The sequence below is a fragment of the Ambystoma mexicanum genome, chromosome 9 (assembly GCF_040938575.1).
Source record: "Ambystoma mexicanum isolate Mex_15411 chromosome 9, UKY_AmexF1_1, whole genome shotgun sequence".
NCBI classification, from domain to species: domain Eukaryota; kingdom Metazoa; phylum Chordata; class Amphibia; order Caudata; family Ambystomatidae; genus Ambystoma; species Ambystoma mexicanum.
Genome location: NC_090931.1, coordinates 105,019,975 through 105,036,519, shown reverse-complemented (window position 1 = coordinate 105,036,519; position 16,545 = coordinate 105,019,975). Strand labels below are relative to the sequence as shown.

General features: G+C 44.8%; 1 protein-coding gene across 1 annotated transcript in view; it reads right to left on the bottom strand.

Annotated features, from left to right (window-relative positions):
- LOC138489589 (SUN domain-containing protein 3-like) overlaps positions 1 to 7,919 on the bottom strand; it is a 131,235-nt gene extending 123,316 nt beyond the window's left edge. Inside the window, exons 1-2 of the mRNA XM_069617296.1 lie at positions 6,784 to 7,919; positions 1,692 to 1,830 (exon numbers count right to left, since the gene is read on the bottom strand). Of these exons, the coding sequence (XP_069473397.1) occupies positions 1,692 to 1,830; positions 6,784 to 7,022 (378 nt within the window). The 5' untranslated portion in view covers positions 7,023 to 7,919. The remainder of the gene's footprint in view (positions 1 to 1,691; positions 1,831 to 6,783) is intronic.
- Between the last annotated feature and the right edge of the window lie 8,626 nt (positions 7,920 to 16,545).

Genomic DNA, 16,545 nt, shown 5'->3' with positions numbered 1-16,545 from the left:
CCTCCTTGTGAGTTTGGTGGTATCTCAGTGGAAAATCTGCCAAGATATACAAATTCAAATAAATAAATACCATCGAACGGATTTTACGTTACTGCCACTTGGTTTGGCGGAATTACTGCCAGATGACAAGTGTCGGTATGGCAGTGTTAATCCCCATTCATGGAGTCACTCCATGGGGATTTCGGTGGAATTACCACCAGCCACAATTCTGCTGTTGGTAATTCCCCCAAAAAGGCAGTTTTTTGGCATTAAAGTGGTAGAATTACCTCCAGCATTTTCCTCCACCTTATCTCCAAACCCATAGTCTGGTGGTGTGGTAATGCTGCAGTAATTACTGCATTACCACTGTTTTTGGCCCCACTGCCAAACTCAAAATGAGGCTCATTGTTTCGATTTGTAAGCAACCTAGATTTTGCCGTACATGAGAGAGGTGATCACATTTGTTACGCAAAAAGCAATGTGCACTGAACGGTTTTGTACTGCTAGTAACTTGGAGATGCATTTCTTTGGCATGCCCAGATAGAGGGGCCTGCAATAATATAATCCTGGAAGTATGACGACCTGCACTAAGGTCTTCGTATTGGCCCACCTCCAGGAGATGCTTGCTTCTACTAATGTTTTAGCGATGGTGATGTGTGTGTTTTTACTACTGCAGCTACTTGCGGACCATAGGAGGAATCTATGTGATCACTGCGCCACTCGTAATTCTGCCGTTGAAAATATCGACTTCAATTACGGCGCAGAGATCAGATAGATCACTTTTGCCTGCATGCCCCGGCCCGCAATCCTCCAACCTGCATCCCCCAAAATTACCTTTTCTGAAGCGCACTTCTGCATGCTCCGCCGACTGCTTGTACCCCCTCTGTGGCATCAGTTTCTCCCACTTACGTGGGGCGCTGTGGAAGCTGGTGGGTCCTTTTTTTTAATTATTTTTTATTTCTTATCTGCTGCTTACACTAATGGTAAGCGGGGGACACCCAGCAAGTCCCGGCTCCCATTAATACAACCAAGGAGAGTGGGGGACAACCCTGCTACCTCAGCTCTGCTTGGGCGCAGTAATGGGAGTTGGAACAATATGTAGGGTGAAAGTCACAGTAACTGCCTGGTCGTAGTTATTTTGCCATCATTTTTGTATAGTTTCCAAAGGAGAGCTGGTTGTCAAATAAGACCCCTAAATCCTTCACCACCTCCACAGGAAGGGGGGACTCCCCTGACTGGAAGGCCAGGGAAATAGAAGGGGAGGTTTAGCGGGGCAACCGAGGAGCAGCGCCTCCGTCTTGGCTCCATTTAGTCAAAGACAGTTGTCCTGCATCCATAACTGCTCCAACCCCAATCAGTTATCTACTGCACTGCCCCCATTCACATCCAAGTGGAGGTCACTGAGTGGCATCAGCATAGAGCTGACATTCAAGACCACCATTTTCTATGATCTGAACCAAGGGGTACACACAGGTGTTCAGCAACAGAGGGGTCAGTGCCGATCCTTGTGGATCCCCAAAGGGGAGAGAACTGCTGGATGAGTTCGGATGTCCCAGCTGGACTCTCTGGATCCTACCACTCAGGAAGGATTCCAGCCAAGCTAACGCTGATCCTGATTTCTTGAAGACAGCTTTAAGGCGTTGACTAAGAATGTTATGGTCAACTGTATGAAACACTGCGTTATAACACTGTGCTGTGAAGGTGCTTCTCACCTGCCACTCAAAAGCGGTTGGTCCTATGTTCAGGACTGGCATGTCTTCTGGGCGGGTGACAGAAATGGGGTCCAGCATGCAGGTGTATAAGGTGGAAGCCAGAAGTATACCAAAAAGCGTGTTCCAGTCCCAGATGTACCTGCAAGACACGACCCACAACACAATTTAATGCACAGAGTCAACTGCCCAATTAAACATGGAGGGGCCTTGACAGCCAGAAACCATAGAGGGAAAGTTGGAAATGTGGACATCCTCAACCCTCACATAATCCAAACACTTTTGGAGATAAAACATTAATTGAAGTAGAACATTACACCGTGGAGAAAGTTTATGTTTCATAAAAGCAGCTATTGATTTTGCTGTGAAAGCTGCATTGTGGCAGGTCGTTTTATTATTAGCATTATAGAGCCTGATGCCCAACGTCCAACTGACTGCCTATCACAGTGAAGCTAGCCAATGAGAAGGACCAGATGCTTTCTACCTAAATAAAAAGTCCATCATCTCTGTCTAAGAGAAAACATAGAAAGGGTCAATAACTTTCTATGAACGTTGACCATGCATTTAGTTTAATTAAATGCATACATATGCATTACAGGATAGTCAACAGTGGCCATGTATCTATGGCTAAAGTTTGAATCTCCATCAGAAAGTAACTTTTTCAGATACATACAACTTTAGCACACCATGACAAATCTTCAAGACATTTTCCAAAACAAATCGCCATTAAGGGCGGAGCAAGATTATAGGGGGATGGACGGCAAAACATAGGTTCTTTATTTATTTTGTGTTTATTTATTTTTAGAAATCACAGGGAGAAGCAATGCCTTTTTGGTGAAATAGCGCATGCAGAAATATAATATTGATTACAGAGCGGAGGACATGAGTCCTTTATAATAGGGCGAGCGAATGTGAATTGAAGACCAGATGTTGCAGGGGAAGGTCGAACCAATAACCAGGGAAGAGGACAGTACAGAGTAACATTTTAAAGGGGAAGGTGGAGGAAGTACTAGTTTAAGGGTGGAGGGGTGAGGGAGAAGTGCAATAGGGTTGACTTAGATTAGTACGGAAAGAGGCAGATTGGGTGGTGTAGTAGCAAAAAGTGCTAGGAAATTTTCTTCTGAAAGGAGGAGGGCCTTGAGGTTAGACTTAAATAGAGTCGTAGTGTAAGAGTAGTGCGGAGAGGGAGAGGAAGATCATTCCAGAGTAGGGGAGCAAGGCAAGGGAGAGCGGAAATGAGAGGGAGCGCAGGGGGCTCGAAGGGTAACAAGGAGATGGGCTGCGGATGATCGGAGTGTAAGAGGAGGAGAGTGGGGATTCAGATGAGCAGATAGGTTGGGTGGGACAAGACTGTGCAGTGTTTTGAGGATGATGAAAAGACGTTTGTATTTAGCTCTTTGTTTCAAAGATAGATAGCCAGACTGGTGACATGCCGAGGAGGTGGAGGTAAAGCGAGGAAGGTTGAAAAGGGTGCAGACAGCGAAGTTCAGGGCTTTGTCTAGCAGTGAGAAAGCATAGTTGGGAAGGCCATAGAGGAGACTAGCACAGTAGTCCATTCTAGAAAGGGCTAGTGAGGTGATATGTTGTTTGGGATCAGTGTAGAATTGAAGGAGATGGCAGATGGTTCTAATATTAAGAGCTTGAGTCTGGAAGCAGTGACAGATTTGAAGAGAAAGAGCGAGAAGTTATGAGGTGGGTCAAAACGACACCAAGGTTGCTAGCAGAGTGGGGAAGGTAGTCAGGAAAGAAGTGAAGAAGATGGGGAGAGGAAGAGATAGCTTGTTTGTCTGGGAAGTAGAGAACTTTATTCATTGAGGAGTTGCGCATGAGCGAGTGAGATGCCATCCGGTATTTGATGGCTGAGAGACAGTTTCTATTTTTTCTCTCAGCTCATTGGATAGGGAGGGAAATGAAATGGTATCGTTGTCGAATAGTTGATGGGAGATACCATAAGAGGAGATCATGGCACCAAGAGTAGAGGTATACAGAGGACAGTTAGGATCTAAAGCCGTGTTTTTAAGGATAGGGATGACAGTAGTGGATTTCTAAGATCAGGGGAAAGTGTCCTTAACAAGGGAGGAGTTGAAGAAGGAAGTACGGTGAGGAGCAATATTGGGAGCTATGAGCGTCACAACATTAGGGAGTAGTGGGTCAATGGGGCACAGGAAGTGTTAGCTGCAAGGAATAGGGCAGTCAGCTCATCAATGTTGGTTGGAGCAAAGGAAGACATAGTGGCGAGAGAGGAGGGAGGGGGGATGAGGCATAGTGAGCAGGAGGAGGGGGAATAAGGGACTTGGTGAGGATATTTCAATTGGGAAACATTTTAGAAGCAAAGTAGATAGTGGGATCATTAGCAGGAAGAGTAGAAGAGACGGAGGAGTGTTTAGGAGGTGAGGGAATAGAGTTGAGAGATTTTGGAGGCATTTTTGTTGGGACGATTGAGGCGAAATGAGAGCGAGTGAGAAGTCATGTTTGGCAGAGTCAAGAGTAGAGGAGTAGTTTTGAAGAGCCGAGAGGAGAGTTGGAGATCGGATGAGTGTTTAGACTTTTCCTCATGGGTGTTTTCAGGGTACGGGTGAGAGGTGTAATCGAAGGCTGTGGAGAAGAGGGTTTAGGAGTGAATTTAGGAAGAGGGAACAGGAAGGAGAATGAAGACCAGCGTTGAAGTTAGTGAAGGCTTCTTCAGCGGATGGAATGGTGAGTTCAGCATAGGAGGTGAGCGTTTGGTGTAAGTCGGAGAGGTAGATAGGGGGTTTGAGAGGGAAACCTGCGCTTAGTAACAGTTGCAGTGGGTGGCGAGAGGGAGGAAGAGGCGGGAGTGGAGATTGAGTCAGTGATCTGAGGGAGAGGGAGCAGTAAATATTTTGGAGGCTGGGAGCAGAGATAAGATGAGAATAAGATCAAGGGAGTTTCCATTTGAATGTGTGGGCAGAGAGTGGACAGTAGAGAGTGAATGGTTAAGGAGAAGGGAGTTAAAGTCAGTGGATAGAGCAGGAGAGCGAGAGGGAAGGTTAAGGTCACAAGTGGAAATGAGCTGGTGATTGGGAGGGAGAGAGTCAATTCGTTGGGAGAGGTGGTCGATTGAAAATGCCATGTGGGGTAGTGATTGTGGAGGTAGTGTATTTGAAAATGGTGTATAGGGGCAAAGCCGAGATTGGAAGTTTGGAAGATGAAAATATTCCTACCCCACAACCCCTACCAGAGAGGGGGGAGAGTGGGTGTAGGTGTACGCAGGGTCATGAAGGGCAGCAAGGTTTGCAGAGTCGGAGGTAGAGATCCAGGTTTCAGTGAGGGTAATGCTGTCAAGAGAAGGAGAATGAGAAAGAAGGAAGTCGGAGGTGACGGAGCGCCCAGATGGTGAGTGGCGCACTTGCTGGTACATGGATCATGAGCCACTGTGCATATTGGGTGGTTTGGGTTGCCAGGGACTTGGCTGAAGGCCATGCCCCAGCCAAAGTGGCACTTAAGGCACGTCAGTGACTCAGAGGTGCCTGTGGTAAGGCCAAAGACCCTGACCTGGCCATGGTAGAGACTAGGCATGGCCAGAGGACATACCTTGTGGACCATTTGGTGGGTTACGTGGCACCAGGGAAAATGACACTGTTATTCATAGTTGCAGGCTGTGCTAAGTGGGCACATCGGGTGGCTCAATATGGCCGGAAGCCATGGAATCCGAAGCATGTCCACTAGTGATATATATCATTAAACACAATTAAAACTCAGTGAAAAATCTTTGGCAAAGGCGATGCTATGGCAGCAGAGCAACACTACACCATCCCAAAAATCCACCAGTTATGGCTCCTGAAGCACCATAACTCCGCCATCCTAATGGAAATATAACTCGGTCACCGTCATTGATCTGAGGGTTCAGTTATGATGCAAATGTGGTGCAGACCTACGCTCCCTAAAACACGCCATGTGTTTGTCTTAGTGAGGTCTCTCGCCTTGACATATGGGATATACTGAGAATTGGGCGGTCCAGGATTACCACTTCCCCAAATACCTTGTAGGAACATTGTTTCTTGATTAGACCTGATAGACCTTACAATTAAAACCCCACAAATTCAACAGCTATGGCTTCTAAAGCAACCATATCAGGGCCGCCGCCATCCTAAAACAACCATATTTCAGCCACTGCCATGCACTGCTCGTTACCACACATATGCCAACATGCAAGACACACACATGACCTACAGGACATAAAGAAAAACAGCCAAGGCAAAAACAGTGGCATCAAACATGGTTTAGAAATATAAAGACAAAACAAAGCCCTGAATATACTTTAGACACTATTTCAAAGAGCTGATTTTCCACGGCCATTTCCAAAGTCATTCAACGAGAGATGCCATGAACGCTGCATGGTGGTGACTTACGCAAAGCTGCTTCAAGAACAGTAACTCATGAGGTCATGGGGTTTGCACTGCAATCATAATGCCTGTTCATACATACATAGGATGCAACTGCACCTTCAAAATGAAATGGACATCACCCTTGTGTTAGGGTGCACTAAAGTTCCTTTTATACTAAGCACTGTAGTAATGAAGCAAAGTTTGCTAAAAATGCAAATATTCAGTGCAATACTTGTATTATATCATTCAGCCGAAACCTGAATATTTCAAGTTGACCATTTTCAAAAGCTTGGGACCAGGAGCCCAGATGCCTTTGGGCCTGGCGCGCTATATAAGCTTAAAAATAAAGACATACATGACCTGTTCTATGGGAAGGTGCCCACTCGGGAAGTTCTGCAACCACATTTTAGCTCACTGTACCTTTCACAGAGGAAAATAGCCACTTGCGAATCATTCTGCATTTTATAGACATTGCAAAGTTAAAATGAAACTGTTATTTTCTGACTTTGATGTTGTAAATATGTAAGAACGTCTGATAAATTAGAGAATACAATTGAAATAGGTGCAAACATGCCCACAGTTAATTTTAAAAAGTGTGTTAATCAAATTTGGAGAATAGGTTTGGCTGATAATATATCTCAATGTGAAACGTAAACAATGGTGCACGCATCGCTTCACATTCTGCAGCAATAACATGGCTTATCGCCGCTTAGTGGCACCTGCCAATGAACCAGAGGAGTCCTTACCTTAAGAAGGCAGCACATGTATAAATGACCCAGTGACAAAAAGCAGCAACCGTGCATGCCAGAGAAAAGAAGGTCCACCATAGCAGGGGGGCGGCCTGCCGAGGCTGGGGAAGCTGCTCCGTGTCCACCTGGGGTGTGGATGTGTAGCTTGTCCGGGCCAGGGAAGTGTTGGAGTCCGAGTGGCTCCTGGTTAAATTGTGTCGGCTTTGCCGGAAACTCGTGGCGCTGCTGCTCCTCATGCCTTCTTCACCCTGTGACGTTTCTTGGCAATCTCTGGTAACAGCTTGCCTGTTGCTTTCTCAGTGATGAGAATCTGTGTTGTGTCAGTAGAAGAGACCTACTCATTATACTAGGAAATGCCCCCGAAATCCTAACCCCCCCCCCCTCCACCACCATCCACTCCCTGTGTAAAAAGAGAGCTACAGGGAAAGATCACATTTGTCATTCAATAGAACTCATTCCTCAGAAGGGGGAGCAGCCAATGAGGGATGAGAGAGTCAGCAGCTTGTGACATCACAATGGGAAAGCTGGGTCAGAAGCTGAGCCGGAAGTGCTTGATACTTAGCCCCTGTGGACTCCCAAGCTTGATAGATATGGGAATTGAGACAGAGTAGAATGGGGTGATTTTTGCCATGGGACACGTAGGCTTGGGCAAGTCTCTATCTCCATTAGTCAGCCGGACATTTCACTATCAAACAGAATACCTTGACCGCACGCATATAAGCCGAGGTGAACATGGTCAGAGCACCTGTTTCCTTGCAGCTGATGCACTGAGGCTCTTCATAGTCCCTGTTAAATTTTGTGCGGCCAGGTTTCTGATGAGCTCTTGGCAAGCAACACGATGGTGGAAGTACAGTAAGAAGGCTGCCTGTGGGTTATAGCAGTTGTTATAACTGGAGACAGTATGATGTTTTCTTTCTATCCTGATCTGCTATAGTTCATAAAACAGAAGCAGAGGATAATGTACAGAGATGTGGAGTTGAGTTTGCTTTCTTTTGTTTAAAGAAAGGTGTTGCAGAGGAAAAGAGCGAGCCACCTTAAATGAGGGGCCACCTTAAGAGGAGGAGAAAGACTCGACACCAGCGGCAGGGAAGGAAGAGGAGGGGCTGCTAGAGCCCGGGAGGGCAGAACAATGTAGAGGGCAATAAAGGAGGTTATATAGTCCTTTGTCTCCGTGTGTTGGTGTTGGGAATATTGGGCCCAGGCCACGCGCCCCAGGGAAGCGGGATGTAGAGAGAGGCAACAAAAGGGACCTGGTAAATGTAAAACATATTAAAATGAAAATTCAGTTACCACCTTCATGCTCATCACCGCACCTCAGAATAGAGAAGGGCAATGCTCTAGTAAGGACTCACCACCACACCAACGAATGGAGAGGGACAATGCTAATATTAGGTTCTCAATACTATATCATAGACTAGAGAGGGCCCATGCTCAGGGTAAGGGCCAAATACCACATAATAGAAGTGTGATTGACAATGGTCACTGTAATGACCTGAGGTCATAAAATGGAGAAGGACAATAATCAAGGAAAGGTCTGAAAACCACTTCCTGGAATAGAGAGGGTCCATGCTGATGGTAAGACTTCAATACCATTTCATTAAATGGAAGGGGAAATGCTCATGGCAATGTTTCAATACCACACTGTACATGAAAGAGGGACCATGGTCACAGTAATTTCTCAACTCAACATCATACAATTCACAGTTGGTATGCTCATGGTAAGTTTTCAATACCACATTGGAGAATGAAGATAGACCATGCTCACAGTATGGTCTCAATATGACATTGTAGAATGGCAAGGGGCCATGCTCACAGTAAGGTCTCAATACCACTTGTAGAATGAAGATGGACCATGCTCAGAATAAGGTTTCAATATGACATTGTAGAATGAAGATGGACCATGCTCACACTAAGGTCTCAATACGACATTGAAGATGAACCATGCTCAAGGTAAGGTCTCAATACGACATCATAGAATGAAGATGGACCATGCTCACAGGGACGTCTCATTATGAGAGCACAGAAAGAAGATGGACAATGCTCACCATAAGGTCTCAATACGACATCATAGAATGAAGATGGACCATGCTCGCGTTAAGGTCCAAATACGACATTGTAGAATGAAGATGGACCGTGCTCACAGTAAGGTTTCAATACCATATCATAGAATGAAGATGGAGCATTCTCAAAGTAAGGTCTCAATACAACATTGTAGAATGAAGATGGACCATGCTCACACTAAGGTCTCAATAACACATCATAGAATGAAGATGGACCATGATCAAGGTAAGGTCTCAATACCACATCATAGAATGATGATGGACCATGATCAAGGTAAGGTCTCAATACCACATCATAGAATGAAGATGGATCATGCTCACAGTGAGGTCTCAATGCAACAGCGCAGAATGAAGATGGACCATACTCATAATAAGGTCCAAATACGACATTGCAACATATAGATGGGCCATGCTCACAGAGAGGTCTCAATACAACATCGTAGAATGAAGATTTACCATGCTTACAATAAGGTCTCAATAGGACATAATAGAATGAAGATGGGCCATGCTCACAGTAAGGTCTCAATACCACATTGTAGAATGAAGATGGACCATGCTCATTGTAAGGTCTCAATACCACATTGTAGGATTAATATCACAGTGATCACAGTAAGGTCTCAATACCACACAGTAGAATGTAGATGGACCAAGCTCATGGTAAGGTCTCAATACCAGATTGTAGAATGAGGATGGACCATGCTCACAGCAAGGTAAGGTCTCAATATGACATCGTAGAATGAAGATGGACCATGCTCGCAGTAAGGTCCAAATACGACATTGTAGAATGAAGATGGACCATGCTCAGACTAAGGTTTCAATACGACATTGTAGAATGAAGATGGACCATGTTTACGGTAAGATCTTAATACGACATAGTAGAATGAAGATGGGTCATGCTCACAGTAAGTTCTGTTAGGGTAAATTCTGGGGTCGGCAGAGCCGTTCCTAGGGTCTGCGGACCTCCAGCTCACGGAAGGCCCTAACTCCTTCCAATGTCCCAAAGAAGTCAAGGTCCTCACAAGGAGCAAAGGATAACTGCAGTTTTATTATGTCAAATGGGCAGGGACAACATACGAGGCATCAAGTTCCATCCAAGTACACTTACCAAAATCCTTCCCCGAACATAGCACCACTCTGGGTTGGCTCCCAGAGTGGTAGGTCCAGTATGGAGACATATTGGGTGCTTGGTTATTGGTGGTCACGATGTCAGGTGGTGCACTTGGTTCATCCCTAAAATTTGCTATTTGAGAAATATTACATTAGAACCCCTCATGATTGGCTGGAGATTCTGGCCGCCAGCCCCTGTGCCCCAGTGTCTTGATTGGTCAGGCTACGGGCACCCAACCCTGGGACCACCGTTGTTCCCAGCCCGCAAGACACCTGCTCTCGGATAATGTGTATCAGTAAAGTGTGACTATGTGACAGTGTGTAACAAAGAGGTCTTTGCTAATGCCATGAGCGCAGCCCAATCCCAGTGCATATTGTAGATGAATTGTTGCAATTATGTGGCAAGGTTCAGTCTCAGACGTGAGACGGCTGCATCTTCCCAGCTTCCGTGGCTTGGCATCATGTCAGATCGTCCGGATCACGTGTGAGGAGACCGCTGGGGAAGTCAAATTACTTCGATTTGATTTGTATTTTAGCTTGAGGTGTCCTGCCCTGTAGCTGGGCTCATCGTGGCACCCTGAGTGAGGATTGTCACTGCAACATTATGGCCTTGGCGGTGGCAGTCCCTGCCAGGGCGATTCTGCTCGCTCAACAGCTTGCAGCTTTGAGATCTCTGCGAAATGAGTTTAGTGTGCTGGATTGGTTTGAGGCCTACTTAAGTTTTGGTTATTCTTCCACTATGATTGTTCAAAGGCTAAAGGTGTACAATGTGTGGCCAGGGGCCTAGAGTGCTCCTGTCCATCCATAGGGTAAATAGCGAGTAGCATCTGCAAGCATGTACACAAGCTCTTCTTGCATCTTGCGTTTCTGTGGTGCGATAGCGGGCCTACATGAACAAGAACAAACGTGCAGGCAGGATGTGTGTCACTGTCCTCTAGCTCATAGAACTGTGCGCATATGTTCTTCGTGTAGATTGGTGTTTGAGTGTCCTGACTGTGCCGACTGCACATGTGCTTCCTGTCTAACGCGGCTCTGTCATCATGAAGTCTCTAACGACCTGCAGCATGGCTAGCCGGGACGTCAATCGATTTGGTCCATATAGTCGTCTCCAGCTCGGTCTTGGTTGTCGTTGGTTGTGTTGGCTAAGGCTCGTGCCATTGTGGGATTGAGTGGGTGGATGGCTGGATGTCTGTCATGAAGTGAGCTTACGTTGGGAGCGGTGGGACCGGGTGCAATCTCGGATAGTCGATAGTTGTTCTGTCAGTAGTGCTTCATTCGGTTAGGGGCCCTATTAGGAGGGAAGGGACATCCAGATTTTCCCTCTTCAGTTCTCAACACAACATTGTGGAATGTAGATGGACCATACTTACAGTAAGGTCTCAATACTGCAATATAGAATGGCGAGGAACAGTAAGTGCTCAATATAGTTTCCCAAAAAGAGAGAGGGGCGTGTTCGTGGTATGGGCTCAATATTACAGTGTAGGCAGAAAGGGGCCATGCTCATAGTATTGTTTGAAAGCCACATTGTAGAATGGTGATGAACCATGCTCCAGGTAAGGGGCAATGATGCAGGTGATAATACAGCCTCAATACCACATCAAAGAATGCAGACTGGCCATGCTCATATTAAGCTCTTGATACTACATCCTCATGAGAAACATATTACAATTCAGAAGATACTTGAAAGACCAGAAAACCTTGCCATTGTTGAAGTCCACAACCAAAAGTCCCACTTCTTGCTCTTCCCATCAGACATATATGCAAAGGTAAAGACTTGGATCTCTTTTCTTCCACATCCAATGTCTGCGAGAGGATTGTCTGTCCCACAATGCTGTGTGTAGTTGATAAATGTATGTATTTAATTTGGGCCGGAAACTTGGATTCCAGTATCTAGTTGCCAAACCAATCTTGCTCGATATCTAAAAAATTGATAAATGTAAAGTTCCTAGAAAACCTTCATTGGGCCATAGTGCTGCTTTTGAGGATGGTTCTGGACTTGACCAAGATTGGTCCCCTAATGTGATGGAATAGACATGTCAGAAAATAATGGCATTTCAATGGAATAATGGCATTCCAATGGTTCTCAACCACTTCTGACATATTTTCGATTTCTTGTTTTTTTATACTTCCAATTCTGCTATAATTCCATGACCTCTGTTGCATCTGGAAATGGTTCCCACTTTGGGTTGCTTCAGATCTAATCATTCCTATTATCATTACTACACATGTCATTGACCAAGACTACCAAAGCATTGGCTTCCTGACATTTCCATGACACATGACATTCTGCCCCGCCAATGTGTCTTGTAAATTAATTGAAAGAATTAGGTAACCCCTGGCATGTGCTAACAGAGAAGATGTGCTGCCAGAATTATTTGTGTAGTGTGCCACTGCTAATCCTCAATCTTGGATGGGATGCTGCGCAGCGGGGGGAGGGGAAGGGCTAGGAAACTATCTGCCATTCAAGGAACATTATCTAAGACCCTGATGAACCTCCAAATCAGAAAAACACTAGGACTGCTGTCCTATGCAAATACGCTTTCAAACATGCATTCAGCCATTTGGGAATAGGGACCAAACTGAGTACGTGGGAACCTTGTGGGATTTAATCAATGGCTTCCATCCTATACACCTTGTCAGGCCGTACGATACGGCATACGACTGGTCATAACTGGTCTTTTAGTTCTAGATTTGTTATGGTTAGACGTAGCCATTTCTGAAGCTCATTAGAACGTAGTACAACAGGGTTTCTACCATTGCGCACTCCCTCCTCTGGCACACGGTGCTATTTTACTCAGGCCCTCTCGAAGTGGCAAGAGGCTGATTTGCCACTTGTTGGTGGGACAGGAACTCCTGGTAGTATGTGTGACTTTTAGAAAATCATCTGGTCTTCTCTTTCCTGGCCTCCATCACAATCCAAATGACATCCAAGGGTTTCCACCGGCAAGGCACCACTTAGGATATCTGCGGCCTAAATATACATGTCCCATGAGGCCAACAAGGTGTTGCCGAATCGCTAACTGCTAGTCTGTGGCGACGGGTGTTCGAGCTACGCCTCAGCACCATAGGGAACGTTTTCCTTCACGCCCCTGAATCTCACTGCTCCTCGAATATTCCATGATTGGGTAAATGAGGGTTGTGCGGCCAACACCCTCACACTAGAACATGCGCCTGGTGTTATGTATGTTGTAAATTATTTATGTTTGAAGCACCATGTTATTTAAAATAAATAAATACAAAGAGAAAATATATATCGAGGTAATTGCTACCCTGGTAACGGTATCACAGAAGAAAATACAGAGGACGACCATTTCAAAATTTTTACTGCAAATTTCAACCCAATTATATGTTGGGGGTGGGTTAGGGTAATAAATAATGTGAGGGGAATATGGGAGGGACGTGGGGGTCTCCCCTGCATATAGTTGCGTTGATATGTTCGAAAACAAAAACAAAACCAAAAAAATTGACATTTTGGTCTTCGGAATTTTCAATTTGCAGTAATCACGTAGATCCCTGGTAGCATGGCTTGCTGATGGGCTGAAAGGAATCAGTGCCAGTGGCCCCACAGCGCTTCCTAGAAGCCGTCATGGCAATCACAGTATTAAAGAAGTGGTCTCTGCATAGTTAGATGCCCCATCAAGATGCTTGTGCACCTCCCTCCAAAGGATCCGCTCCTGTGACCTCTTCAAAATCTCAGTGTTTGTCATTCCACGGTCCAGTGGAGGTGCTCAGCCTCGTGGTGAACCTGAGCAGCTTTGAGGAAGTAACAGTTTCTCCCTGCCGACCTCCAGACATTAATGCCACCACGTGATCTAGTTTCCTTTGAGGCCCAGCCACGCCCCTGGAGATTTGATACCCACCCAATTTGCGACCGTCAGGATTGCACTGACATGTTTTACCTTCTTAGCCGCCAACTGTTCCCCATCCTTCTTCTTGGACTTTAACACCCAGATATCTTCTCTTTTGTCACTTCTTAGCATTTTTTATTTTATTTGATATTTTATTTTTGTTTGTATAGTGCAAAGGCACAAACTCATCTTTCCAAAGGAAGGATACAACCGATTGTAGGTAAGTGTGCAAACCTTATTGCTGAATAATAGATATAGTTCATAAAAAAGCAATCCCGCATGAGAGACAGGGGTAGGGGCCAATAGGAGCTAGCCTGAGCTGGACAGTGACAGGTCCTGATCTTCCCAAGAATAGAATAACTATCCCTGATATCTTTACCTGAAAAAGGGCACGACTGCAACTAGTAGTTGATAGGAGATGCCAATCTGAGAGTTCTCAGCACAGCATGGACATTAACAACAATCCCAATCAAGATATCTGGACCTAAAACACTTGAATGTTGTACACTGTGATGTTGTTTTGGTTCTTAAATTAACACATTTTTGTTGAATGTAAATTTTGTAAAAACAACAATCAGAAAAGATTGTAACATTGAGAAATATTGGATTATTCTCAAATTCAAAGATTTTAGCATTATGAAACTGGAAGCATTGCAATGACAATAATGACTTTGTGTTATCCAAAGTTCATTTCAATTGAAAACTGTATACCTTTGAACACAGATCATTGAGATTAAATAATATATAATTTTTATTTTAAAAAAATGTCTCTGAATAAGTGAGGAAACACAGTTTTGTCGAATGGGACAGGTTTCAAGAAGCCAGTTGGTCTGACTTTGCTTTCCAAATCGTCTCTGGTGCACTGTGTTGTGCTAAAAAACACATACTCAATCACCTTGGTTTTTGCATGTGCTTGCTGCCATCCAGATGAAGGTTTAGTTAATTTTAATGGGTTTTCTCTGTATTGGCAGGTGCAGGTTTTGTCTAAAAACAACGAAGAGATTTCTTCAGTGGATTTCTCTCTGGAGGTTATTCACCTAAAACAAAAAGGACCCCTAGGTGCTTAGTCTAGAGATCCTTTTTCAGAACGATGTGGACCTGTGCGGATAGCACTGTGCACTAGATCTAGTCGTTCTATAGCCGACCGGTTTCTGTAGAACGCGGTGGATGAGCCACATTCATCAGGGCTAGGCAAGGCATCAAAGTATATGCCCGCTGTTATTTAGTTGCAGCAGCGGTGTCTGCTTAACTTCTGTAGCTCTCCCCTCTCCGTGTGGTATGGATGCTCTCCACGGGGGGTGAGACGGCCTGGAACCTGGAGCGAACGTCTCTGGTGGTCCTATGAGCCACCCCAAGGTGGTTGAGCATGTGTTTTTTAGCACAACACAGTGCACCAGAGACGATTTGGAAAGCAAAGTCAGGCCAACTGGCTTCTTGAAACCTGTCCCATTCGACAAAACTGTGTTTTCTTTAGTGTGACAACGATTCTGGGCAACACACAGTTGGAATTCCCACAAATAGTCCCTTTGTTTTGTTTAGTCTGAATAAGTGAGTTCATAGGAATCCTACAATTATATTGTATATAGTGTGCCCCCATTTGTCCCTCGTTGCACTTCGAGGTACCTTACCTCAAACTACCTGATCCTCCCCAGGGCTTGGGGATGGTAAGTGATTGGAAACGGAAGGGACACAGAGATGCCAGGGAAGTGTGCTCTGTCCCTGTGCAAATGCCAAGTACTTCTACTGGATCATGAGCTAAGTTGTTACACATCCGGGTAGATTTCCACACTTTCAGGGATGGCTGGAAGAGGGGAGGGGGGGTTTAGAGCAATTTAAAGGTGGTGTTTAGGAGGCAGTGGACAGTCGTCAGGGAGGTAAGCTGGCATCTCAGAACACTTTTGTTTCATGAGTGATTTTAGTCTCTCGTTGAACCTGGCATATCTCTTTTTCAATCTCAGAGCTGTGGGCATCTCATTCCAGTTAGCGATTGTATAGACAGTGAACATTTTCCCCCTTGATGTCTTTTGATCCTGGTAGTGGCAAGGACGTTGATGTCTAATGAACCTAAGGCTGTGCTAGGTCGGTAGGGTGTGAGTACGATGCTGAGCTATTTGCTTCCCGTATTCCAGAGTCCTCACTGAGTTAGACACAGATCTTTGATATGGGATTGGAGTTTGAAAGGTAACCTTTGTAGGGCTTTGAGTACAGCTTGCAAGCCTTTTGGTCCAGAATCAAATGGGCTTATTGAATTTGAATTATACTCGGATGTTTACGAGTACCAGAGCTTTAGAAAAAGGCAAACCGAGCTTTAGCAATTTCACTGTTTTCAACCATTTCCAGGATTGGGCAAATCTTCACCATGTGTAGCTCGCAGTGGGACTAGATTTCTTGGCCAACTGGGTTCCTCTCTATAATCTTCCTCTCTATCAACACTTCTTTTTATTTCTGTTTTTTTTTAATACAAATTGTACATTTACACAAAAAGAAATCAACATTTGTTACACTCTAAAGTTAGTTATTCTCAATATATAAGCCTGTCTTTTGCCAGTAAACTTAAAACAAATTCTAAAAGACTAAGATTACTAAAAAATAAAATTACACATAACAGGCACCTGCCAAAACTAATTTCCTATACATTCTTTGCTATCTACTACTTGAGCAAGACCATTACGTTACCATTGCTTGTCAACACTTCTAAATCTTACTGTTTCTAAGGGGGCTCTTCTATATCTAGGGGACCGTAC